General features: G+C 41.1%; 1 protein-coding gene across 1 annotated transcript; it reads right to left on the reverse strand.

The window, feature by feature from the left end:
* SUGT1 (SGT1 homolog, MIS12 kinetochore complex assembly cochaperone) lies at nt 1-27,025 on the reverse strand. The gene is made up of 13 exons (XM_070751371.1): nt 26,812-27,025; nt 26,673-26,718; nt 24,174-24,264; nt 22,161-22,230; nt 20,991-21,061; nt 18,783-18,836; nt 15,443-15,465; nt 14,598-14,617; nt 13,619-13,715; nt 12,263-12,370; nt 3,815-3,902; nt 3,259-3,446; nt 1-508 (listed from the first exon to the last, which is right to left on the reverse strand). The coding sequence occupies exons 1-13, from the start codon at nt 26,958-26,960 to the stop codon at nt 407-409; spliced, it is 1,107 nt and encodes a 368-aa protein (XP_070607472.1). The 5' UTR covers nt 26,961-27,025; the 3' UTR covers nt 1-406.
* Between the last annotated feature and the right edge of the window lie 507 nt (nt 27,026-27,532).

Here is a 27,532-nt window from a genome sequence, read left to right on the forward strand (position 1 = left end):
TAAAAGTTATATATTTACAATTTTATTTGGAAGCAAAGTTAAGCCGAACCATCTTTAATAACGCTACAGGCAAAACGTGGATATCGCTAGAGCAAATAAATTATTTAAAGGGAGCGAGTGTTGTTTAATAAGGCAATAATCCTAAGTAAGTCCAATTAAATGCCTTCCAAATTCTCCAATTCTCTCCTTCTTCCTGTTTAAAAAAATAAAAGACCTTCTTCGTGGGAATAGCAGCGGGAAGAGCTCTCATCCTTGATTCCAGCTCTTCAATCTATCTTGGGGAAGAGGCCTGGCTGCAGTGGGTCAAAGGTCAAATGGGAACCATCGTCTGAAGCAGCATCCAGGGCTTCAGCCGTGAGACTTGTGTCCACCTGTAACCGGGTTCCACAAACCACGACCGAGAAGGTCAGAACTTCTTCCATTCCATGCTCTCTGGAGGGTTGACGTCTACTTTTCTTTTGCCAACGTCGGACCAGTTTGTGCTCAACACCGTCCCGCCCGACTCCATCTGCAAAAGAATTGAAATAATATATATGAGACTTCGATGACGAGACGAGATTTTATGACATCGTTGATCCGTTTCTGAAGACACGAGGAAAGCAGTCCTCAGAGGGGTGGCATACAAGTCTAATTATTATTATTATTATTATTATTATTATTATTATTATTATTATTATTATTATTATTTATTTATTTATTTAGTCCAATACACAATGAGGGTTTTAGTGGGTATATATCAATATACACATAGTAAAATACATGATGAAGGTTATAGAGGAGATACTCATAGTAAAATATATCTAAGAAAGAATAGAAAAGAAGATATAGGAATAGAACATATCAATGAAACAATAGAAGAAGAGATATAGGAATAGAGGAAAGGTATAGGAGGTATAGGAGAGCAATAGGACAGGGGACGGAAGGCACTCTAGTGCACTTGTACTGTATTATTATTATTATTATTATTATTATTATTATTATTATTATTATTATTATTAATAATAATAATAATACTCCAATAATTCCCACCACACCTGTACTCAATTCAGAAAATATCTAACCGATGGAGGAAAGAAAGGAATAATACAGAATAAAAATTGAGAAATAAAGCTGTATACAGAGGTATGTTAAACAACTGCAAAAAATATAAAATGGCTATTGTTCAAACTAAGTATAAGAATATGTAGATTGTTCTTAGTTCGGGTTTTGCCCCGTGTAATATTTTGCATGTCTATGCTATATATATATGTGTCACATGTTTTTTTGCTGAATTTGAAAATTAAGGGAGACTAGGGTAGATCTATTTCGGCCTTATTTTGGCCTCATCAGCTAGCCATACCCACTGGGACTTGAACCTGCAACCTTTGCCTTGTAAGGCAGAGAATTATCCTCTAGGCTACAGTATCCAATCCCTTCAGCTCTGCACCAGGGAAGGGTTACATATTTTTGTGTCAAATCATAAATATATATATATATATGATTCAACACAAAAATACACACACACACAAGATGTTTTTGTGTGTGTAGTCTCTAAATATATGTAGTCTCCCTTTTCTTTATCAGCCAAAATATGTTAAACCTAAATATAAGAATATATAGACAAAGCAAAAAGACTTTAGGGTCATTCTTTGTAAAGTGGACCAGATGTCCACTTGACTGATTTTTGCACCCTTATTTGAAAAGAAACCATCACAAAAACAACATATATGATAGGAAAAAACCATGCTCTTTCTAATGAAACACAAATGCAGATGATTGAAGGTGAGAAAACAGAGCTGTTTCATCACCTTCAATCATCTTCATTAGAAAGAGCAATTTGTTTTCACCTTCAATCATCTTCATTTTTATTTCCTATTGAAAGAGAATGTTTTTTCTATCATATATGTTCTTTTTGTGATGTTTTCTTTTCAAATATGGGTTCAATTTCACCTGGTCCACTTGACAAAGAATGACCCTTTACCTAAAGCTGAATGAGACCGCTGGCTCTGAGCGTCGTAAAATAATATATAAAATATAATAAATAGCTGTCAAGACAGACAGCGGGTGGGTGGGTGTTATGTTTCTTTTTTTTCCTTATCTGTTCTTTTTGTCTCTATTGTTGTCTGTGTAAGATGTCTGTCCGATTTAAAACAATGAACAAGATTAATGTAAATAAGTATAAAACAGATGCTAAATGCTATGTACTGTCTTTTTAAAATGTATATATTTAAATGTAAATATCTTTACTAGATAAATGGTCAAAGCAATGGAAACTGCAGTTTAATGTTTCCAAATGTAAAATAATGCACTTGGGGAAAAGGAATCCTCAATCTGAGTATTGTATTGGCAGTTCTGTGTTAGCAAAAACTTCAGAAGAGAAGGATTTAGGGGTCGTGATTTCTGACAGTCTCAAAATGGGTGAGCAGTGTGGTTGGGCGGTAGGAAAAGCAAGTAGGATGCTTGGCTGCATAGCTAGAGGTATAACAAGCAGGAAGAGGGAGATTGTGATCCCCTTATATAGAGCGCTGGTGAGACCCCATTTGGAGTACTGTGTTCAGTTCTGGAGACCTCACCTACAAAAAGATATTGACAAAATTGAACGGGTCCAAAGACGGGCTACAAGAATGGTGGAAGGTCTGAAGCATAAAACGTATCAGGAAAGACTTCATGAACTCAGTCTGCGTAATCTGGAGGACAGAAGGAAAAGGGGGGACAGGATCGAAACATTTAAATATGTGAAAGGGTTAAATAAGGTTCAGCAGGGAAGTGTTTTTAATAGGAAAGTGAGCACAAGAACAAGGGGACACAATCTGAAGTTAGTTGGGGGAAAGATCAAAATTAACGTGAGAAAATATTATTTCACTGAAAGAGTAGTAGATCCTTGGAACAAGCTTCCAGCAGACGTGGTTGGTAAATCCACAGTAACTGAATTTAAACATGCCTGGGATAAACATAGATCCATCCTAAGATAAAATACAGGAAATAGTATAAGGGCAGACTAGATGGACCAGGAGGTCTTTTTCTGCTGTCAGTCTTCTATGTTTCCATTAAAAAAATTTATATTAAAAAAATAAAAATAACAGACCCTCCTGCTCGACCAGGCGGTTGGACTAAAGGACCTTCAAAGTCCCTTCCAACTGGGTGATTCTGTGTTTGAGGAGTGAAAATGAAGTCTGTTGTTCATCTCTCAAATGCTAAAATCAGTTTATATTTGCAATACGATAATCCCAACTCGAAATTCATGGGGCGAAAAGAAGGAAACAAAAATAAAAATCTTACAAACGATTTGTTCATGGCCCGTTTGACTTCGTCGGTGCCGTCCGAATAGATCTGTTGGAAAAGTTTGTTCAGAGCCGCGTCGCCTTCCAATTTTTCATTCTTCTCCTCTTCCTTGAGTTCCACCACTAACTTATCCCAATTCTTTGTGTAGTGCGAAGATGACGGATAGTGATGTGTGGGGTTGGAGGCTGGAAAAAAACAAACAAATTAAAACAAGTAATATCAACCCCGTGTCTCAGCTTTTAGGGATCAAGTATTGTATCCGGTTATTTATCCACGGAGATATTTCTCTTTAGCAATAATCAATTTAACGGCTAAATTGGGAGGTGAAAATTGGATCCGTTTTTTTTAAAAAAAACTTTGCAAGTTTTAAGTTCCAACACGTGCCTTTTTTCTACCACTCTGCCTTGTACATTTTGTTTAGAAGCTATAAATTACATGTTCTCATTTGTGATAGAATAGGGGCCACTGGTGGGAGCCTTGTGGGCTTCCAATCCCAGAATTCTGGGAGTTGAAGTCCACTAGATTACTTGTTAGGCAACAGGCTAACACAAACCTGGTGCCTCTTTTTGTGTATCAGAATTCTCCTGTCCTTCCAACTTGTCCCATCGTATGACTTCTGGCTTCTTCATTTTTATCTCAATCTGTAGAGGAAGAAAAAGCATTTAACTTTTGAGAAGATGAGTTTGTGACCAACACAAAGAGAAATTTTGATCAGCCAGAACATTAGAGGTTTTTTTGGGGGGGGATGTAGTTTGTCCAATTTTCTTTTAACATAAGAAAAAAAGGAATACAGTTAAGAGCAACATTGTGAGTCCTATTCATCCTTTTCAGAAAATAGCCTGAAATAGACTGTAAGTACAATTCATGCTGGAAGTACAGGGAAATTTCAGGGCAGACGCAGGATTTCTCCCACTGAGCATTTAAGGATTTTAGAAACATAGAAACATAGAAGACTGACGGCAGAAAACGACCTCCTGGTCCATCTAGTCTGCCCTTATACTATTTCCTGTATTTTATCTTAGGATGGATCTATGTTTATCCCAGGCATGTTTAAATTCAGTTACTGTGGATTTATCTACCACGTCTGCTGGAAGTTTGTTCCAAGGATCTACTACTCTTTCAGTAAAATAATATTTTATCATGTTGCTTTTGATCTTTCCCCCAACTAACTTCAGATTGTGTCCCCTTGTTCTTGTGTTCACTTTCCTATTAAAAACACTTCCCTCCTGGACCTTATTTAACCCTTTAATATATTTAAATGTTTCGATCATGTCCCCCACTTTTCCTTCTGTCCTCCAGACTATACAGATTGAGTTCATGAAGTCTTTCCTGATACGTTTTATGCTTAAGACCTTCCACCATTCTTGTAGCCCATCTTTGGACCCGTTCAATTTTGTCAATATCTTTTTGTAGGTGAGGTCTCCAGAACTGAACACAGTATTCCAAATGTGGTCTCACCAGCGCTCTATATAAGGGGATCACAATCTCCCTCTTCCTGCTTGTTATACCTCTAGCTATGCAGCCAAGCATCCTACTTGCTTTCCCTACTTGATTTATTTTTTTTAATACAGGAGAATGCTTGTAACTTTGGATTTGGGGATGGTGTGGGCACAGATCTTGACAGGCAATTTGCAGGTTTCCATGTGGTTAAAACTGGATAGCAAGATAAGTGACATATAGACCCTCCTCAGCTTGCGACCATAATTGAGCCCCACATTTCTGTCATTAAGTGAGACATATGTTAAGTGAGTTTTACCATCTTCCTTAACACAGTTATGTGAGCAATTGCTATTGATAAATCAGTAACCTGTTTGTTAAATGAACCAGGATTCCCCAGACTTTACTTGTTGGAAGGTCACAACTGCAACAGTTATAATTACTGCCAGTTACCAAGCATCTGAATTTTGATCACATGATCATGGAGATGTTACAATGGTCGTAACTGTGAACAATGGTCGTAACTGTGAACAATGGTCATAAGTCACTTTTTTCTAGTGGCTTTGTAACTGAAGTCACTAAATGAACTGTTTTAACCTGTAGTTAAAAATACAATATACACTGTACCTTATACTCTGCAGCTTTTTTTCCAAAGCTTCCTCCCCCAGCCCTAAGTGCTAATGAATTAATTGACTGCTTTTTAATGAAATGGGATTTTAGCTTATAGTTTTTAATTATTAGATTTGTACATATTGTTTTTATATTGTATTCTGTGAGCCACCCCAAGTCCTCGGAGAAGGGTGACATACAAGTCTAATAAATGATGATCATGATAATAATAATCATCATCATAATCTTCCCAACTCTTATCTTGCAAGTTCTTTCATTGTTACTCTCTGCTAAGAATGTTTTCCAAGCCCTGTTTTTGCAGTCTTTTTTTCCTTGCTCAAACATGCTCCAAATGTCTCTTTCCAGCCCTAACCAGGTGCTAACAGTGTCCCCAGCTCTTACCGTCTTGCAAGGTCTTTCATTGTTATTCTCTGCAAAGAATGTATTCCAAGCCCTACGTCTTTGCTTTTTTTTCCCCATTGCTCTACTTGCTCATGATTTTTCTTTCCAGTCCTAACCAGGTTCTAACAATGTCCCCAGCTCTTACTGGTTTGCAAGCTCTTTCATTGTTACTCTCTCCAAATAAGGTTTTTTTAAAGCCATAACCGTGGGATAAAATAATGTGCTGAAGCTGACCAGACTAAGGATGCTAGGCAGATCTGATAATAATAATAATTAATAATAATTTATTAGATTTGTATGCCGCCCCTCTCCGAGGACTCGGAGTGGCTCACAACAACAATACACCATGTACAAATCTAATGTTAAAAAACAATTTAAAACCCTTGTAAGGAGGTTCTTTCCCCTATTTTCCTCCCCCAAAACTAAGGTGTGTCTTATACTCTGAAAGATATGATACTCAGGAGTCCACCAAGTAAATGAATGGCCTCGCTGAATAATTTTTCTCAAACTTCCCTAGACAGCTGATCAGAAAAACTTAAAGCTGCCTCGTTTAAAAACTTACTCACTGTAAGAACTTAAGTTACGGACAAACTTCAAGGTTATACTAATGATGGATCCCTTGAACAGGAAGGAATACACTGGGTGAACATCTTCAAACACCCAGACACTCTTATAGCCTCCAGCAAATTATTCCTTTATGAGCTATTTGCTGCACGCAAACAATTTACTGGCTTTCAAATCTGGGTCTGCGGCATTTTTTTAAGGTCGTTTTGTGATGAATGAACAGCTCGATGAAACAGTGAAGATAAGGTACGAAACGTTCTCAGTACATCTAAGAAAGGAGAGCTCAGGGACAGTAAAAGAAAATGTAGTTAGATTTAAATCTGTGCTTTGCAATTTAAGAACCAGGCCTGCCAGTGACAAAACCTGAGTTCCAGGTTTTCTGTATTTATCAAAAATAAGTAACAGCACGCAGCCTTTTCGTTTGTTGGCTTTTAGCAACAGAGATTCCAAGACAATTCTTCTATCCTTAAAGTAAAATATTCAAAAGTGAACATATTTTTAAATCCGCCCTGCAATTAAAAACAATGCTTTTCGTTCAAGGGAATGCAGGTTAGGGGGTAATACAGAAATTGCCTGCTCAGCCTACAAGATTGGCTGGTTCTGGAAGAAGCCAAAGCTCTCCTTCATTGTGACCCAAAGATCCCTGCAGCTCCAGATACAGTAGTACCTCTAGATACGAGTTTAATTCGTTCCAGAAGGGAGCTTGTATGTCGAACAACTCGTATCTGGAACAAATGGCTTTAGACTTTGTTTTCCCCCTCCGAGATAACCAGAAGCAAGGATTCTTGCGCCACCTAGTGGACGCTCGGCTCGTATCCAGAATTTGAGCTCGGGTCTGGAACAGAAATTTATCTCCCCTCGTGGCTCGTAACTTGGAATACTAGCATGTGGAGTAGCTCGTATCTAGAGGTACTAATGTACAAGATTATCTCGGTAAATGCTCATTATTAAAGTACTTTTTCCAACAAGTTTCTTGGATGCCCAGCTTCAAACAGGAATGAACAGTTAGTCTCATCCCACCACTGTTCAAATTGGGGGTTTTCCCCACCCATTTTCTTTGCAATTTCCAGCCTGATCGGGCAGTTGGTTCCTTGCTAAGTTGTCTTCTTTGTTACAGTCAATAGTCAATTTTGCATCGTTCTGTCCGGTTTCCACGGACAGTCGCAAAACCTTTTCCATTGGGTTGGAAATGGGTGAACAGTGCAGTCAGGTGGTAGGGAAAGCGAGTAGAATGCTTGACTGCATAGCTAGAGGTATAATAAGCAGGAAGAGGGAGATTGTGATCCCGCTGTATAGAGCGCTGGTGAGACCCCATTTGGAATAATACTGTGTGTTCAGTTCTGGAGACCTCACCTACAAAAAGAGATGGATCAAATTGAACGGGTCCAAAGACAGGCTACAAAAATGGTGGAAGGTCTTAAGCATAAAACTTATCAGGAAAGATTTCATGAACTCCATCTGTAGAGTCTGGAGGACAGAAGGGAAAGGGGGGACATGTTCAAAACTTTGAAATATGTCAAAGGGTTAAATAAGGTTCAGGAGGGAAGCTTTTTTAATATGAAAGTGAACACAAGAACAAGGGGACACAATCCGAGGTTAGTTGGGGGAAAGATCAGAAGCAATGTAAGAAAATATTATTTGACTGAAAGAGTAGTAGATGTTTGGAACAAACTTCCAGCAGACATGGTTGGTAAATCCACAGTAACAGAATTTAAACCTGCCTGGGATAAACATATATCCATCCTAAGATAAAATACAGGAAACAGTATAAGGGCAGACTAGATGGACCAGGAGGTCTTTTTCTGCCGCCAATCTTCTATGTTTCTATGAAAAAATAAAAAGGGGTGATTAAAAAAAAACTCCTATGCTCTTTAAAATCAAACACTACAATGTGCTCAGTTTCTTAGGCCAGTTTTAGCGAACCACCTGACAATGTTCTGAGTTTTATCTCCAGTATTAAGCCGGAATTTCTTTTTGCCCGAACCAGAAAGATTATGTCTGTTCTAACTTAAAAGCAATGTAGTGAATAGAATAAGAAGGAAAAAAATCAATGAAGGAGACAAAATGTGTGGATGATATGATCGATCCTTTAGCTACAGAAAACTCTCCCCCAAAATGGTCAATATCAACCCTTAAGATTGACAAAAGGCTATCCAAGAAGCCAGCATTATTAGGATGGTTTGTTGCACAATTAAGGCAGATGTTCAGGTTGGATTTGACACCAAATCGAGTCCTTTTCACACTGATGTTTAATGGTGTTAAAGATCTCCTCTTAGGATTGTAAGCACTCCCCGAATCAAGCTGCCTTTTGCAATTGACTGATGGTGAATTTGTCATTGCCTGTGGTGTTACGTGTTGCTCCAGTTGTTTGGGAACTGAATAAACAATCTCTCACTGTTAACCCATACTCAGTAAAAGACCTTGGAATACTAATATCGAATGACCTAAGTGCTAAAGCCCACTGCAACAATATCGCCAAAAAAGCTTCTAGAGTTGTTAACCTGATCCTACGCAGCTTCTGCTCAGGAAATCTCACACTACTCACAAGAGCCTACAAAACTTTTGCCAGACCCATCCTAGACTACTGCTCATCTGTCTGGAACCCATACCACATCTCAGACATCAACACCCTTGAAAATGTCCAAAGATATTTCACCAGAAGAGCCCTTCACTCCTCCACTCGAAACAGAATATCCTACGAAAATAGACTAACAATCCTGGGCCTAGAAAGCCTAGAACTAGGGCGCCTAAAACACGATTTGAGTATTGCCCACAAGATCATATGCTGCAACGTCCTACCGGTCAATGACTACTTCAGCTTCAACCGCAACAACACAAGAGCACGCAACAGATTCAAACTTAATACGAACCGCTCCAAACTTGACTGTAGAAAATATGATTTCAACAATCGAGTTATCGAAGCGTGGAACTCATTGCCGGACTCAATAGTGTCAACCCCTAACCCCCAATATTTCTCCCTTAGACTCTCCACGATTGACCTCTCCAGGTTCCTAAGAGGCCAATAAGGAGCGTACATAAGTGCACTGGTGTGTCTTTCGTCCCCTGTCCAATTATCTTTCCTTATTCTCTTCCTTTCTTATATCCTCTCCTCTAAGTTCACTTTCACCCTCATTTATATTATCACATGACTATTTTTCTTCCTATGTATTTGTGTATTGGACAAATGAATGAATGAATGAATGAATGAATGAATGAATGAATGAATGAATAAATAAATAAATAAATAAAACTGTACCCAAGGTACCCTTTACTATTAGTACTACCTTATTATTTGGAGAACTATTTGTTAATATGACGTTCATTAAAATATTTTCATTATTTGGGGTCAATGAACTGTCTGAAATTTCATGGAAAGGTCAATGAACTGAAAAGTTTTTCGGGACCCACCAATCTAGAAGAAGGCATTTAGTTCACAATTAAAAACCCCTTCACTGAAACGGTGCTTTTTCAAGAGGCCTTCAGCTCTTCTCAGTCATCCAGGTCATAATAGTCCCAAAAGTGCTTTTTCAAGAGGCAACTGGACTTTCTGGGGGTTATTGAACATGTTTTGCCTCTCATCAAAAAAACCTCCTTGAAATTGTTTTTCCTTCTCCATTAAAGTAATATAATCATAAATCCACCAGGATTACTATACACAATAGACATTTAAAAGCACGAAACTGAAAAATAGTGGTTATTATATTCTATCAAGAACCCTACAATAATGTAGCAAATTTCTCACTCACTCTTGGATTATTTTTTTTTGAGCTACTGCTCAGCTACTGCTGAGAAAGAAGATATCTCCACCCCATGCCCAGTCAACGAAGCGGCGGAAGTGATGTGCCGGTGCCTGGAGGCTGTTGGGGCCTGGATGGGTGTCAACAGACTCAAACTCAACCCGGATAAGACGGAGTGGCTGTGGGTTTTGCCTCCCAAGGACAATCCCATCTGTCCGTCCATTACCCTGGGGGGGGAATCATTGACCCCCTCAGAGAGGGTCCGCAACTTGGGCGTCCTCCTCGATCCACAGCTGACATTAGAGAACCATCTTTCGGCTGTGGCGAGGGGGGCGTTTGCCCAGGTTCGCCTGGTGCACCAGTTGCGGCCCTATCTGGACCGGGACTCATTGCTCACAGTCACTCATGCCCTCATCACCTCGAGGTTCGACTACTGTAATGCTCTCTACATGGGGCTACCTTTGAAAAGTGTTCGGAAACTTCAGATCGTGCAGAATGCAGCTGCGAGAGCAGTCATGGGCTTACCCAGGTATGCCCATGTTTCACCATCACTCCGCAGTCTGCATTGGTTGCCGATCAGTTTCCGGTCACAATTCAAAGTGTTGGTTATGACCTTTAAAGCCCTTCATGGCACTGGACCAGAATATCTCCGAGACCGCCTTCTGCCGCACGAATCCCAGCGACCGATTAGGTCCCACAGAGTGGGCCTCCTCCGGGTCCCGTCAACTAAACAATGCCGGTTGGCGGGCCCCAGGGGGAGAGCCTTCTCTGTGGCGGCACCGGCCCTCTGGAACCAACTCCCCCCGGAGATCAGAACTGCCCCTACTCTTCCTGCCTTCCGTAAACTCCTTAAAACCCACCTTTGCCGTCGGGCATGGGGAAACTAAACATCTCCCCCTGGGCACGTTGAAGTTATATATGGTATGCCTGTATGTGTGTATGTTAGTATTGGGGATTTTCTTAAACTTATAATATTTTAATTAATTGGATTGTATTGGACTGTTTTCACTTGTTGTGAGCCGCCCCGAGTCTTCGGAGAGGGGCGGCATACAAATCCAAATAATAAATAAAATAAATAAATAAATATGTCTTGGCGTAGATACTGCTCAAAAAAGGAAAAAAGCAATATCCAAACAGTTTCTCAAGCTTTGAAAGAGCTACAGTTAAAAAGAGAATAAAATAAAGCTCATTTTCTAATTCCCTAATTTCTAATTCCCTTCCCCGTGGAAGCAAACTGAGGTTTTCAGAAACTATCCCTTATCCATTACACTCTTTGCAATATTAAAAACAGCAAGTAAATTGTTTATTGTGACAGCAGGCAAAACACTCGCATTTTTCACCGCCAATTAGATCCTCTCGCAAGAAACAAGCAGAAAATAAAATAAAATTGTGCTCATTAAGAAGAGTTAGTATAATCTCATTATCATTTGTGATATCCCAGTTGTGATATCCTACGCCCCTTTTTCTCACTTGTCCTTTAAAAAAAAGGCATAACTGATTCTGCAAAGACAAATATTATTTTTTCCCCGCAACCAGATTAGCAAGCAATATTGCTGTGTCTCCAGATTTTACACCTTGGAAATGGTTTGGTAAAAAAAAAACCCAATACAACACATTCATTTTGACAAATTAAAAAACAGAGCATGATTAGTTCTTTTAATTCTATGTCTCTCCCAATCTTCCTAAGAGCTGTCACTGGAAAAAAAATTGACAATATGACAAGTTTAATTTGTATTTGTATATAATTTAAGTATGTTAAATTTTTATTTAATTTAAACATGTTAAAGGGTTAAATAAGGTTCAGGAGGGAAATGTTTTTAATAGGAAAGTGAACAAGGGGGCATAATCTGAGGTTAGTTGGGGGAAAGATCAGAAGCAACGTGAGAAAATGTTATTTGACTGAAAAAGTAGTAGATGGATCGGTGGGCAACACAGACCAAGAAGAATGAATAATTATATTTTTTGAGGTTTTTTATTGTTTTCTATTGTTTCTACTTGCTGTACGCCACCCAGAGTCTGGAAGGAGTTGGGCATTTTATAAATGTAATAAATTAAATTAAATTAAGGTGATCCTTATATCCTAAAATGCCCATGAACCAAATTTTCTTAGAAAATAACAAGTAACGGTGGCCTACCTGGTTGGACGTGTGCTTACCTAAACAAGGACAAAGAATGACAAGGCATGCCCCCAGTCCACTTAGGCAGGACAAAATGTGAACTGGAAGTGGCAAAAATCATTGGAAAAAAATTACCTTGGTTGAAAGAACTTTAAATAAACTTTGCTCTGGGACTATGGAATGAAGGAGATGAAGTTTTAACTTGTAGTTCTCTTCGGAGGAAAACTTCAGTGAAGCATTTACCTGTGGAGACAGGCGACAGATAACAATCCAGCGATTAGTAAATCAATTTTGCTTATCTTCATTTTTGCTATTCAGAAACAATGAATTAAAATAATCTTCCCTGGAAACTGTTATTGTACTTGGGCATAAGAATTTCAAAAGAAAGAGGATAGTTAATCAACCAAAGATATATATACACTGCTCATAAAAATAAAGGGAACACTCAAAAAACACATCCTGAATGAATGAAATATTCTCATTGAAGACTTTGTTCTGTGCAAAGTTAAATGTGCACAACAGCAGGTGAAATGGATTGTCAATCAGTGTTGCTTCCTAAGTGGACAGTTTGATTTCACAGAAGTTTGATCTACTTGGAGTTATATTCTGTTGTTTAAGTGTTCCCTTTATTGTTTTTGAGCAGTGTATATTCTTAGGCACCAGAAAAGTTATTTCTGATCAAAAATTAGGGCAGATTGTTAGGAAACGTTTAGGTACAATTTAAAGTGTAGCAACTGATCTAAAGTTGTAAATAAGAAAACTAACAAATGATGAAAATTTCTTTTTCCAGCGTTACATTTCCATTCCTTCAAGTTACAATATAAAGTAGCAACTTGTAGAACCTCAAAATGTACAATATCAGTAATGAATGTTTTTCAATTTCATACTGGCAGAGAACCACAGAATACAGTGATACCTCGTCTTAAAAACGCCTCATCATACAAACTTTTCAAGATACAAACCCGGGGTTTAAGATTTTTTTTGCCTCTTCTTACAAACTATTTTCACCTTACAAACCCACCACCGCCACTGGGATGCCCCGCCTCCAGACTTCTGTTGCCAGCGAAGCACCCGTTTTTGCGCTGCTGGGATTCCCCTGGGGCTCCCCTCCATGGGAAACCCCACCTTCAGACTTCCGTTGCCAGCGAAGCATTCGCAAAAACACAGAAGTCCAGAGGTGGGGTTTCCCATGGAGGGGAGGCTCAGGGAAATCCCAGCAGCGCAAAAACGGGCACTTCAGCTGGCAAAAGGGGTGAGTTTTGGGCTTGCATTAATCACTTTTCCATTGATTCCTATGGAAAACATTGTTTCGTCTTACAAACTTTTCACCTTAAGAACCTCGTCCCGGAACCAATTAAGTTTGTAAGACAAGGTATCACTGTGTATGATAGCAAAATCTATAGCAGAGGCCTGCAAACGCTCCTAACCTGGCCTGCAAAAAGCAACTTTGGTTGAGTTCTGAATCTCAAAATAAGGGTGACTGTATATTACCTCTTTCTCTGAGAACGTTATGTTTACATCATCTTGCTTGGCGTTTTTGATCATGATGGTGACAATGACATGAGAATCAGTTTGGTACCAATCATACCTTTAGGGAGGGAAAAAAGATTTGTTACACAAACATGGTTTTGCCCTCCCACCTGAGAAGTAAGAAGTAAGCCCCTCTTTTTTTAAAAGCTTTTATTGATTTAAAAAAAATTGTTCACACACAAGTTTTACATATCAAATTCCATATCTTTTACACATTAAAGTTGGATATCATAATTCTATGTATAGCATAAATCATGTACAAATCAATAGATTAATAAAGCATAATATAATAACTTAAGCCCCTCTTAATAGCTCTCCGTGCTACAAGGTTTTGGATTTGGACTTCAATATAGACTTTTCTTAAAGGTAGCCAACCTCTTTTTAATGCCGATGAGCAGTTTATTTTCAAAATGCAATCCAGAATACCCTAGCTACGGCTTAACTAGCTGTAGTATAGCAATAGCACTTAAACTTATATACTGCTTCATAGTGCTTTTTTACAGCCCTAAGAATCAGCATATTATCCCCAAGAAGGAAGGAAGGAAGGAAGGAAGGAAGGAAGGAAGGAAGGAAGGAAGGAAGGAAGGAAGGAAGGAAGGAAGGAAGGAAAGAGCATTGAGACTTTTATACCACTTCATAGTGCTTTTTACAGCCCTCTCTAACCGGTTGACAGAATCAACAATCTGGGTCCTCATTTGACCCACCTCAGAAGGAGGGAAGGCTGAGTCAACCTTGAGCCGGTGGTGAGATTCAAGCTGCCAAACTACCGCTAGCAGTGAGCTGAAGGAGCCTGCAGTGCTGCACTCTAACCAATGCATCACTTCGGCTCTAGCATATCCAGATCCACGCAGTGCTTGATACATTAAAGAAGAAATTTACTTGGCTTTTTTTTTAAAAAGTTTTTTTAAAAAATACTGACATCATTAACCACCAAACTTACTTGATGTTAGACGGCCACACCTGGGGTTGCAGAGACATCATTGGAAGGAAAAAAGGATGGACAGTTAAAAACAATTAATCTCGGTTTTAAGCCAAGCATCCAGCCCTGGGGCGCAGATTTGACACCCCTGTTCGTTTAATTTAATTTCTTCATTTTTATCCCATTTTTATTCTTTCTTATAAATAATACAAAGAAGTGAACATATCTAATGCCCCTTCTTCATCCTATCTTCCCACAACAATCATCCTACGAGGTGGGCTTGGCTGAGAAATAGGGATTGGCCCAAAATCCCCCAGCTGACTTTCCTGACTAAGGCGGAACTACAACTCACAGTCTCCTGGTGATTGGCCCAAAATCCCCCAGCTGATTTTCCTAAGGCGGGACTAGAACTCAGTCTCCTGGTGATTGGCCCAGTCACCTAGCTGACTTTCCTGACTAAGGCGGGACTAGAACTCACAATCTCCTGGTGATTGGCCCAAAATCACTCAGCTGATTTTTCTGGCTAAGGCGGGACTACAACTCACAATCTCCTGGTGATTGGCCCAAAATCACCCAGCTTGTTGTCCTGTGTAAGGTGGGTCTAGCGTTTATAATCTTAACTTCTAGCCTGGCGCCTTAATCACTAGACAAAACTGATTTTCCGTATATTACAGTTTTGCACTGCAGATAACATTTATCAAAAATAGCACATAGTTATTGTCACACTGTCATGGAACTACAGGATACAACTTACATTTTTTTTAAAAAGACAAATTTCAAGTGGACCAAGGAAAAGCTATTTTAAAGGTAACTACAATTAATTTTAATCCATTAATCTGCAAATCAATCTGTTAGAAAAATCGTACCATTTCTCCTTGGGATACAGACGCTGCAAAGGAAAAACAATTCAGGTTTTCAGACAAAACTCTTAACAAAACGCAAACATGTTTTTTGAAGATTTGTTTATTTATTTATTTATTTGATTTGTATGCCGCCCCTCTGCAGACTCGGGGCAGCTAAGATACATATAAAGTACCGTAATCGTATAACACACTAACTCATATTTTCCATTTTTTTCCATCAATGTTTTACTAAATAAATGAGCTTTAATACTTAATTGAAAGTGGGACTTCTCAAATAAAACATTACAGGTTGCATCACCCGCTTGAAAAGGTTTCGGTACTAAAAGTAGGTGTGACAGATCGAGTGTTGAAACAGCTTTGATTAACTCGCATCGTTTCTTTTAATCAAAGGGTTTTTCCATGCAGTTACTTATGTTCCCATAAAAATCTACCAACTGCTCAGAATTGGGTTTATTAATTAGAAAATCTAAACGGAGTTGTTTCACGCTCCGAAATCAGAACGAGGAATTTCAACTTCGCGTAACATTTTGCAAAATGCCCCTTTGTATCTAAAAGAACAAAACAAAAATCCCACTCCCAACCGTTTTGCCAATGAAGATCCTATATAAATGAAATGGGTGCCTAAAGGCTGACTTTCCTTAATATGCTATGTTGACTTCTAAGACAAACATTAGAAAAGGTTATTAAGGATATCCTGGGCAAAAACTTACAGACTGACTAGAAAACATATCCGCACAAGACGACATAAATCGTGTTTAGATCACAAAATTAGGTTCAAAGCCCTTTCGCATAAGAGGTTTATAGTTAATCCTTGACCTACAACCACACTTGAGCCCAATATTATTTTTAATGTAAGTTTTTCATTCATTCATTCGTTCGTTTATTTATTCAATTTTTATGCCGCCCTTCTCCTTAGACTCAGGGCAGCTTACAACATGTTAGCAATAGCACTTTTTTAACAGAGCCAGGCTATTGCCCACACAATCCGGGTCCTTAGATATATTGTATACGAGTATTGAATACATGGACAATGTGTCATCTGGGTATCATTAGTTTTGATACAATAGCAACAATGATATTAATAGTATTGGTTACATTGATCACACTCATAAAATTACAATGGTATGAGTGTGCGGAGATGGGCAGACTGACCACGGAACTAAACAACAAAAAAGATTCGGATTACTATGCAATCTGGACAAAATGGTATTTATGGACTAAAAAAAGGAACTCAAAACAAATGCCGGAATAAAACATGAAAATACATAAAGTTAAAGACAACATAGATAAAAATGTATATACAAGATGCGGATTCACCTGTAAATAAGATTATGTATTGTTTTTAAAACTAGAAAAAAAATTCAATATATTTATTTAAAAAGTTTACAATATCATACATAAAACTATTGTTGGTTTTAAATTGTTTTGCACTGTTTTTAGGGGGTTTTATATTGCATTTTATGTGTATTTTGTTGTAAACCGTCCAGAATCCTCTGGGAATAGGGGTGGCATATAAGTCCAAATAGATAGATGGACAGACAGACAGACAAATAAATAAATGACATTTTAATTCGTATTAGCTGAGCTTAAACTTGCGCAGAATGCTCCTATATTCCTGAAACTGGTGGTTTGAAAAATTTGAAGAGGTGCAGAGAAGAAGACTTCACAAACACACTCTATTTGAAGAGCTAAACTCTGCTATTTCTTTTTCCACCTTTAAAGATACAGTCGTCTTTCACGGAGGTTAGGCACTAATATTTCTTACTGGCATGAAATTGAAATTGAAAACAAGACGTTTTTAAAAAAAAGGAAAGCCAGGCTTGTGTACGGATGCCAGGAGCAACCTTTTTCTTCTCCTCGGTTAAGATTGAGGTGCCAGCATAATTGGTTGACATTTCTCGCTTGCTGGAGTGAGGCAATAATGCACGTCGAGGGCTTTCGTACTCCCTAGAGGCTGAAGGTGACAAAATGTGGGGGCAAATCGTTCTTTTGCATCCCTGGGGCGAGACTTTCACAGAAATGTTTTCTTCAATGTGTGGCGTATTCTCGGAAACGTTCAGAAATTTTCAAAAAATGGGCACTGGGAGTCCTCAACTTGTTGTGGTTAGCTCTGGCCCAGCTCCTGCCCCAAGGACTGTGGATGTGGGGGAGACATCCACATGCTGCAGGCCTGTTTTGCCCCCGGTGGAATCTGCTGATGAAGGCTCCTCTGACCAAGAAGACATGAGTGACAGGGAGGAGGAGAGTGTGGCAGACAGCTCAGAAGGAGATCAATTCTCTAGCTCCTCCTTGGATTCAGAACAAGAGTTAATGATACAGCCACATATGTGGAGAGTGATGCATAGGCAGCAACAACTGAGAGATTATTATCAAAGAAAATGAGGCCACCTGTGGTTGGGTGGGGCTGTGGTCATTAGTGAGGCTGCTATAAAGAGCAGCCTGTGGGTTTGGCCATTGTGGAGGATTATCTGATCCTTGTGTTTCATGACTTTGACTTTTTGTGTGCTGATTTTCCCCCGCTTTGAAACTAACCCAGAGCAAAGTGTGTGTCACTTTGTGAAAGAAGAAGGACTGTGAATTGCCTCACATCTGCAAGCTTAGTATCACAGAACTGATAAGGGACTTGTACAAATTACCAGTTTGTTTGGAGACCAGTGCTCTTTGCTATACCAAAAGAGGGCTTGGTTTAAGTGAATTTTCATTATAAAGAACATTGTTTTGAATTTTCAAACGTGTGTGTGTCTGAACTTTGTGCCTGTGAATTTTTGGGAGGAGTCTACCAGAGAGAGCGACAGAAAACAACTTATGGCCAAAATGGGGCCCAAGATTTCTGTTGCTAAGCAAGACAGTGGTTAGGTGAGTTTTGCCCTAAGTTAAACCATTTCTTGCCACAGTTCTTAAATAATTGCAGTTCTTAAACTAATTCTTAACATGGTCATTAAGTGAATCTGGGTCCCCCATGGATTTTGCTTGTCAGAAGGTCGAAAAATGGAGACGTGACCCTGGCATTCTGAAACTGTCCTATTCATCCATCCATCCATCTACCCATCCATCTATCCAGCTATTTATCAATCCATAAATCTCAAAATGAAGACACTCAAAACTGTAAAAATTGTGGTAGACCTGAGGAGAAACCTTCCCATTCTACCACCTCTCACAATACTGAACAACACAATATCAACAGTAGAGACCTTCAAATTTCTAGGTCCTGCCGTATCTCAAGACCTAAAATGGTCACCTAACATCAAAAACATCATCCAAAAAGCACAAGAAAGATTGTTTCTTTCTGCGCCAACTCAGAAGCTCACAACATGAAAGTTAAGAGACGCAAAGGGGAGCTTACCTGTGAGGGCCTCTTCGCATCTTTTAATCCAGACAGGAAAGGTGGAATCAGCACCTACGGGTAGAAAGAGGCAGACAGAGTTAACCATGCAATGATGCCATTGGCCCAAAACATAAGAACCTAAGAAGAGCCCTGCTGAATCAGGCCAAAGCCCATTGAGTCCAGCATTCTGTGTCACACAGTGGCCCACCAGTTGTCCATGGGGATCTTGAGCAGAAAGAGAAGGCAAGACCCTCCCGTTCCCTCGACCCCCAACAAATGGTACTCAAGGGAATCCTGCCTGCCTCAACCAACATAGAGGTGGCACTTGGACATCCCTTTCGATAACCATCTATATGCTTGGCATCCATGAATCTGTCTAATCCTGCCTTGAAGCTATCGAGGCTGACAGCTGTCGCAACCTCTTCTGGAAGTGAATCCCATAAACCAACAACCCTCTGGGTAAAGAAATATTTCCCTTGATTTGTCCTCACTTTCTTACCTATGAGTTTAAGGGAGGGCCCCCTTGTCCTAGTATTGTGTGATAGAGAAAAGAATTTTTCTCTAAAGTCTTGCATGGGATAGAAAAGGTGGATAGAGAAAATAAAATTCTCTCTTCGCCTTTTCTATCCCATGCATGATTTTATACACTTCGATCAAGTCACCCTTTAAACGCCGTCTTTCAAGGCTGAAGAGACCAAGGTGTTGCAACCTGGTTTCATAATCGGCCGCTGGGATTCGTGCGGCAGAAGGTGGTCCCGGAGGTATTCTGGTCCGATGCCATGTAGGGCTTTATAGGTGATGACCAACACTTTCAATTGTGGCCGGAAACTGATCGGCAACCAATGCAGGCCGTGGAGTGTTGATGAAACATGGGCATATCTAGGAAAGCTATAGAGCTGAGGAAGCAAGTTGTTGCCACAGTTATGCTTGACTCTGCCAGGCAGCACGATCCGTTTGTTTTTTACATGATTTATCCCTGACCTTTAATAATAATAATAATAATAATAATAATAATAATAATAATAATAATTATTATTATTATTATTATTTATTGGATTTGTATGCTGCCCCTCTCTGTAGACTCAGGGCGGCTAACAACAATGATAAAAAACAGCATGTGACAATCCAATAATAAAACAAATAAAAACCCTTATAATAAAACCAAACATACACACAAACATACCATGCATAACTTGTAATGGCCTAGGGAGAAGAGCTATCTCAACTCCCCCATGCCTGGTAGTATAAATGAGTCTTGAGTAGTTTACGAAAGACAGGGACGGTGGGGGCAGTTCTAATCTCTGGGGGGGAGTTGGTTCCAGAGGGCAGGGCCGGGGCCGTCACAGAGAAGGCTCTTCCCCTGGGGCCCACCAAATGACATTCATTGTTAAGTCGATGGGACCCGGAGAAGGCCAACTCTGTGGGACCTTATCGGTCGCTGGGATTTGTGCGGTAGCAGGCGGTTCCGGAGGTAGTCTGGTCCAAAGCTATGTAAGGCTTTAAAGGTCATGACCAACACTTTAAGCATTTTAATAGTTTGGTTTTTTTCCTGATTTATTCCATTTTTTTCACAAATTCCCTGATATTTCCCAAACTGCCGAATTCCCTGATAATTCCCTGATTTTCCTGTTATCCAGGTTTGGACACCCTGGTGTGTGTGTGTAGCTATCAGAACTGGTTCTTAAGTATATTTTGCAGCAGCTGTTGTAACTCTGAACAATCACTAAGGGGCTAGTCAATAAGCAAGGACTATCTGCAGTTGACTGTTAGCACCGGAGTAGAATTATGCACCCATTCAATTCAATTCAATTCAATTCAATTTATTGGATTTATATGCCGCCCCTCTCCGAAAACTCGGGGCGGCTAACAACAGTCATGAACAATATACATGAATAATATACAGTAAAAAATCCAATACTAAAAACTAACTTAAGACCCCTTAATGTATAAAACCAGCATATGTACACACATACCATACATACAGTTGTATCAGCCTAGGGGGAGAAGAAATCTTAATTCCCCCATGCCTGGCGGCAGAGGTGGGTTTTGAGTAGCTTACAAAAGGCAAGGAGGGTAGGGGCAGTTCTAATCTCTGGGGAGAGTTGGTTCCAGAGGGCCGGAGCCGCCACAGAGAAGGCTCTTCTCCTGGGTCCCGCCAAGTGGCATTCCCCGCGAACTACTGTACGGCTTGTCTATCTTTTAAAATTCACGCACAAAGATACTTACTGTCCTGTGTTTTTCCCTCAATGAAAGACTTCAGGGCGGAATCATAATTTTTCATATAATATTCGCCGATTCTGAAGGAAGAAATAACAAGAGAGCAGTTATTGTCTTTCAGTAACGCCCGTGTTAACAAGAATGCCAAATCTTTCACTTCACACAATAGGAAGAAAGATCCTTGGAACAAACTTCCAGCAGACGTGGTTGGTAAATCCACAGTAACCGAATTTAAACATGCCTGGGATAAACATATATCCATTGTAAGATAAAATACAGGAAATAGTAAAAGGGCAGACTAGATGGACCATGGGGTCTTTTTCTGCCGTCAGTCTTCTATGTTTCTATGTTTCTAAATGGTGAGATGGTCTGAACCTGTGGGTCACGGCCTACTACCGGTTGTATCTGCAACTAGGCTACGTGAGTGGTCAGCTGGTATGGTGTCAAGCCGGTGCAAAAGTTGGTGATAAATCAAGGGCTTGCCACACTCTCTGCAGAAGGCCTGATGTTGATGGGAACTTGGGAGGGGGGATTTTCAGGAGAGAACAGATGCAGCCACCAAGCGTTCTTTCCAGGGGTTCAAGGCCATCCTATGCCCACCCACCTGGGCGGAAGCGGAAGGAGGAGTTGCACACTGGCACGATCTGAGTTTGTAGGTGGGGAGAACAAGGGATGTGAACCTTCAACTGGGTGGGAAACAAAGATTCACGATGAAGATTCAGGATGAAATTTGGGGAGTATTTTGACTTGGACCCTGATTTAAATTTTGATGTCACCTGGAACCTTGACATGTACATGCGCATAGCTCCACTCCCACGAGTGTTGCAGGGGGTCACGGATTCACCCGCATAATTGCGTGAGCAATGAGTGCTCCTACACCCACACTTGCCCCCCCCCACAAAACCACTCCTTGGAAGTCCCTAGTTACATGATGGTGACCCTATGGCATGGATGCCACAGGTGACACCCAGCGCCCTCTCAGACGGCACGCAAGCCGCCGGCTCAGTTCCACCGCGCATGCGCCTAAACGCCAGCCAGCTGATTTTCACACCTGTGCTGCACATGCGTGGTGTGAATGCGGGAGATGTTCGGGCATGTCGGGGGGAAGGGAAGCATGGAGGAGCCCCATGCACAGGTGGTGGGAGAGCGCTCAGAAGGGGGCTGGGAACCGACACTTACCCTTGCCTGAGAAAGGCTACAGCGTTGTTGGGCTTAAGCGCTAGAGCCTTCTTTGCGTCAGCAACCGCATCTAAACACACACACACAAAATCTCTTTTAAATGTTGCATTTCTTTTATAACCAATTACAGAGGTGCAAAATGCCACCATCGCTACCATAATAATAATAATAATAAAATAATAAAATAATAATAATAATAATAATAAAAATAATAATAAAAATAATAATAAAATATAATAATAATACAGGTAGTCCTCCATTTACGACGGGGATCCATTGGTGTAAGTCGGAATACAGCATTCCCTCGCTTTTCACGGGGATGCGTTCCAAGACCGCCCGCGAAAGTCAAATTTCCGCGAAGTAGAGATGTGGAAGTAAATACACTATTTTTGGCTATGAACAGTATCAAAAACCTTCCCTTAACACTTTCAACCCCTAAATTGCAATTTTCCATTCCCTTAGCAACCATTTAGATTATTACTCACCATGCTTGTTTATTAAAGTTTATTTAAAAAAATATTTATTAAAGGCAGACAAAAGTTTGGCGATGACATATGACGTCATCGGGCGTGAAAGACCGTGGTATAGGGGAAAAACCCGCAAAGTATTTTTTAATTAATATTTTTGAAAAACCGTGGTATAGACTTTTCGCGAAGTTCGAACCCGCGAAAATCGAGGGAACACTGTATTCCGATTTACATGGCGGCGGTGGCTTCTTCAAGGAACCAACAGCCGGTCCTTCTCGGCACTGCGTTGCTGCAGACTCCGAGGCTGCCCACCACGGAGATCCCCTCGCATGAACGGAGGTGGTGGCGGTGGCAGGCTCGGAGGCTGCAGCAACGCAGCGCCAAGAAGGACCGGCTGTTGGTTCCTTGAAGAAGCCGCCGCCTCCGTTTGGGCGAGGGGATTTCCGCGGGGCCTCCGAAGCCGCCGCCCACTGTGGAGATCCCTTTACCCGAATGGAGGCGGCGGCGGCATCCCAGAGCGAACGGAGTGTTGTCCTTTCTCTGGGTACTTGGAGAGGGAATAAACCACTTCGCTGTGGCAACTCCCTAGCGCTACCTCCCACACACCCGGTGCGAGGTTGCCTTCCGGAGCGTCTGGGCGTGGAAAGGCAAAACGGGGCGCTTTGCCCTGGCTGATTCAACTCGGCTTGAACCAAACCGAGGAGTCACCACAGTGAAGGAAAGGCGCCGGCTACCAAATGAGGGGAGCCCTTCAGCATGGGAAGGAAGAGGAAGCAGGTAGCAGCAGTATGGGAGGCAGTGGGGAGAAGCCTCCGTCGGGCCTCTCTAGGAATCTCCTGGGAGGAACCTGGGCCAGAAAAGCTCTACTTAAGAACCTGGTCACGGAATGAATTAAGTTCTTAAGTAGAGGTACCACTGTATTTGTATATACCGTGTTCCCTCGATTTTCGAGGGGGACGTTCCGAGACCACCCGCGAAAGTTGAATTTCCACGAAGTAGGGACGCGGAAGTAAATACACTATTTTTGGCTATGAACAGTCTCACAAGCCGTCCCTTAACACTTTAAACCCCTAAATTACCATTTCCCATTCCCTCAACAACCATTTACTCACCATTATTACTGATATTCACCATTGAATAAAACACTTAGTGATCCTGATATTTATAAACATAATTATTTATTAACAATAATTATTTTTTTGCAATAATAACGCTGATTAGCCGAGATTTTGGCCAATCAGCAATGGCAGATGAAAGTTTGGCAATAACGTATGACGTCATTGGGCAGGAAAAACCGTGGTATAGAAAAAATCCGCGAAGTATTTTTAATTAATATTTTTTGAAAAATCTGTGGTATAGGCTATTCGCGAAGTTCGAACCCGCGAAAATCGAGGGAATACTGTATACATAAAATATACACACATATACATACACCAATACATACATACATATATTGAATGCCGCCCCTTTCCGAGGAGTCACATATGTGTGTATGTGCATATACACAAAATTTTCACTAAAAAAAACCCAGGAAAGCCAACCATACCGTGGTAATTCCGTAGAAGGATGTAAGCATACGCTCGTTGGCAGTAATATTCCGCCTGCTCTGGCTCCTGTTCCAAGGCTGCTGTCAGCGTCTGCGAGGACAAAAGAGAGAAACACGAACTTGACAAGTTTTCCTGCAAAAACCTTACACAGCCCCACAGTGAGAGCTCTCGCTTGACAAATCAAACAGAACTGATGAGCAAAACGCTATTTGCAAAGGAACTGCCCCCAGAAGCAACGTTCCCGAGCTGGGAGGCGAGGGGAGAAAACATCCTCAGAGCTCACATCAAAAAGTGAACAGAATATTCCAGTATTTGAGACAATTTCCACAACCACAACTTTTTTGTGATTGTTGTGGTTGTGTTCTTGTTGCCCTCTTCCCCAACTTTTTTTTTAAACACTTGTTTTTAATCCCACCACCTGCTTCCTGCCAAAATATATTATTATTATTATTATTTTTTAAAAAGGGACCTCTTCCAAGGCTCCTCCCAGCAGGCTTGACCTTAACTGCGCATTTCTGGAAGAGGAGACCACAAGGTGATCCCAGGAATCTATTCCTCCCCCCAAAATCTTAGTGAAAAAGGGGAGCCAAGCCCTGCCATGGGGCCTTTCTATTCCCCCATAGCTGGTCCTTTTGCTTCCTTCCAAGAGAGAGGCGGGGGTGGGGGCATTATCAACAACGACAACTTTGTTGTTGTTTGTTATTGTTGCTGCCAGCGCTCTCCCCACTTTACAATCTTTCATTCTTTTTACCCTCCACCGTCTGCTTTATTGCCCCCCCCCTAAAAAATAACCCCAAATAACCCCTCTTCCAAGTCCCCTCTCTGTGCACGTCTGAGAAAAGAGACCACACGGCGATCCCAGGAATGGAGGGGAAAAAGGGGGAGCCAAGCCCTGACGTGGGGCTTTTCTATTCGTCCACAGCCGCTCTCACTTCCCTCCAAGGCAAAATCCAGAGGAGGGGAGGTGTGTGTATGCCCACAACCACAAGTTTTTTATGGTTATTGCTGTTGTGTTATTGTTGCCCTTTCTTCCCTCGCTTTTATCCTTTCCTTTAATTTGACCCTCTGCTTCCTGCCAAAATAATAGTAATAGGGGTGGCGCAGCAGGTAGAGTGCGGTACTGCAGGCCACTGAAGCTGACTGCTAGATCTGCAGGTCAGCGGTTCAAATCTCATCACCGGCTCAAGGTTGACTCAGCCTTCCATCCTTCCGAGGTGGGTCAAATGAGGACCCAGATTGTGGGGGCAATAGGCTGGCTCTGTTAAAAAGTGCTATTGCTTACACGTTGTAAGCCGCTCTGAGTCTAAGGAGAAGGGCGGCATAAAAATTGAATGAATGAATGAATGAATAAATAAATAATAATAACACTAATACAGTAATACTAATACTACTAATAATACCAGTCATTGATACTTGTGATACGTTTTTAAATGTTCAGTTTTACTGAGTTTCATGTTTAATGAATAAAAGAAATAAATAATAAATAATAATTAAGATTACGAATATTATTATTATTATTAATCTGATCAGTGAGTGGTTTAGTGTGACACTTTTTTGAATGTTCAGTTTTACTGAGTTGAGGAGGAGGAGGAGAAGAAGAAGAAGAAGAAGAAAGAAGAAGAGGAAGAGGAAGAAGAAGAGGAAGAAAGAAGAGGAAGAAAGAAGAAGAAGAAGAAGAAGAAGAAGAAGAAGAAGAAGAAGAAGAAGAAGAAGAAGAAGAAGAAGAAGAAGAATTATTATTATTATTAGAAACAACAATTTTGGGGCTAGACGTTTGATATGGGAGCAACCATACCAACCATCAGTGCCAATTAACATTTGTGACACATTTTTTAATGCTCAGTTGACTGAGTTCCATGTTTAATGAATAAAGTAAATAGTTATAATAGCAGTAGTAGTAATAATAATAAACAATAAGAGTAAATAATAAATAACAATAAGAACAAGAAAAAAGAAGAAACAACAACACTTGACTGTTGATTTGGCAGCAACATACCATCAGTGCCATTTATTTTATTTTATATTTATTTATTTGACTTCTATGCCGCCCAATCCCGAAGGACTGATACATTTTTAATGTCCAGTTGACTGAGTTCCATGTATACTGTATAAAATCAATAGTAATCATAGTAATAGCAATAGCAGTAATAGCAATACAGTAATAGTAGTAGTAATAATAATAATAGTAGTAGTAGCAGCAACAGTGCTAATAGTAATAATAATAATAATAATAATAATAATAATAATAATAATAATAATAATAATAATAATAGGTCTTCCAAGGCTCCTCTCTCAGGCTTAGGCTCCACTGCGCATGTCTGGGAAAGGAGACCACACAGTGATCCCAGAAATCCATTCTTCTCGTCACCCACCCACCCCAAAATATAAAAACCAATCTCGGGGAAAACAAGGGGCTTTTTTTCCCTTCCTCCCACGGCTGCTCCTTCCCTTCCTGCCCCGCCTCATTCCTAAAAACCCCGAGCCCAGAAGCGGCTTACCTGCGCTGCGACCGCGGGCTCCCGCTCGATGTCGGTCTCGGAGAGGCTGCGGACGGGGGGAAAGAAGCGTTAGCGAAGGCGGAGGAGAAGGGAAGGAAGGGGAAAGCGAGAGAGATAGAAAAAAAGGGCGCCCACTCACCCCGCTGAGGAGGCCGCCGCCATGCCGCCGCGAAATGGCGGCCGAGGAGCGTCGCCAGGGGGCGTGGCCACAGCCGAGAACGCCCACCGCGCGGCGCCAGGAAGCCCGGGAGCGCAGGAGGGAGGAGCGGGAGATGTGGCCACGCCCATCTCTTCCCCCTCTTTCCAGGGCGGAGATCTATACAGTACAATCTTTCGCAACTCCGTGGACTTCAACTCCCAGAATGCCTGAGGGATGCTGGGAGTTGAAGTCCACCGAGTTTGCCAACGGTTGGAGCCCTTCCCCCCACTCGCCTAGCGTAGGAGGATGCCGGTGGGCGCCTCTGGCCTGGGCTGCTTCTCCGGATTTGAGGGGAGCCGGGAGGGGTGGGCTTGGGCCGGCCTTCCAGAAGGGGAAGGAGACGGAGGATGGGCAGCCGGGTGACTCTGTAGCAAATCTCCTAGATCTGAGGTAGGCAAAGTGGACTCTTCTATGACATGTGGACTTCATCTCCCAGAATTCCTGCGCCTATCATGCTACCTCAGGAATTCTGGGAGTTGAAGTCCGCATGGCATAGAAGAGCCAACTTTGCCTACCCCTGCTCTAGATGGACTTTGTCCCGGAGGAGAGGGATGGGGTAGGTAGATAGATGATAGAGGGAGGGAGGGATAGAGACAGACACACACACAGAGAGAGAGAGAGAGAGAGAGATACACACAGAGAGAGATAATGATAGTGATAG

This window comes from Erythrolamprus reginae, chromosome 4, assembly GCF_031021105.1.
Source record: "Erythrolamprus reginae isolate rEryReg1 chromosome 4, rEryReg1.hap1, whole genome shotgun sequence".
Taxonomy (NCBI): domain Eukaryota; kingdom Metazoa; phylum Chordata; class Lepidosauria; order Squamata; family Dipsadidae; genus Erythrolamprus; species Erythrolamprus reginae.

Excerpts from the sequence above, each read along its gene's own strand:
- SUGT1 (XM_070751371.1), bottom strand. The coding sequence starts at position 26,960 with ATGGGCGTGGCCACATCTCCCGCTCCTCCCTCCTGCGCTCCCGGGCTT. Across the intron at positions 22,231-24,173 it reads CCTTCTACGGAATTACCACG|ATGCGGTTGCTGACGCAAAG; the intron begins GTATGGTTGGCT and ends GTGTGTGTTTAG. Across the intron at positions 3,447-3,814 it reads TACACAAAAAGAGGCACCAG|CCTCCAACCCCACACATCAC; the intron begins GTTTGTGTTAGC and ends GTTTTTTTCCAG.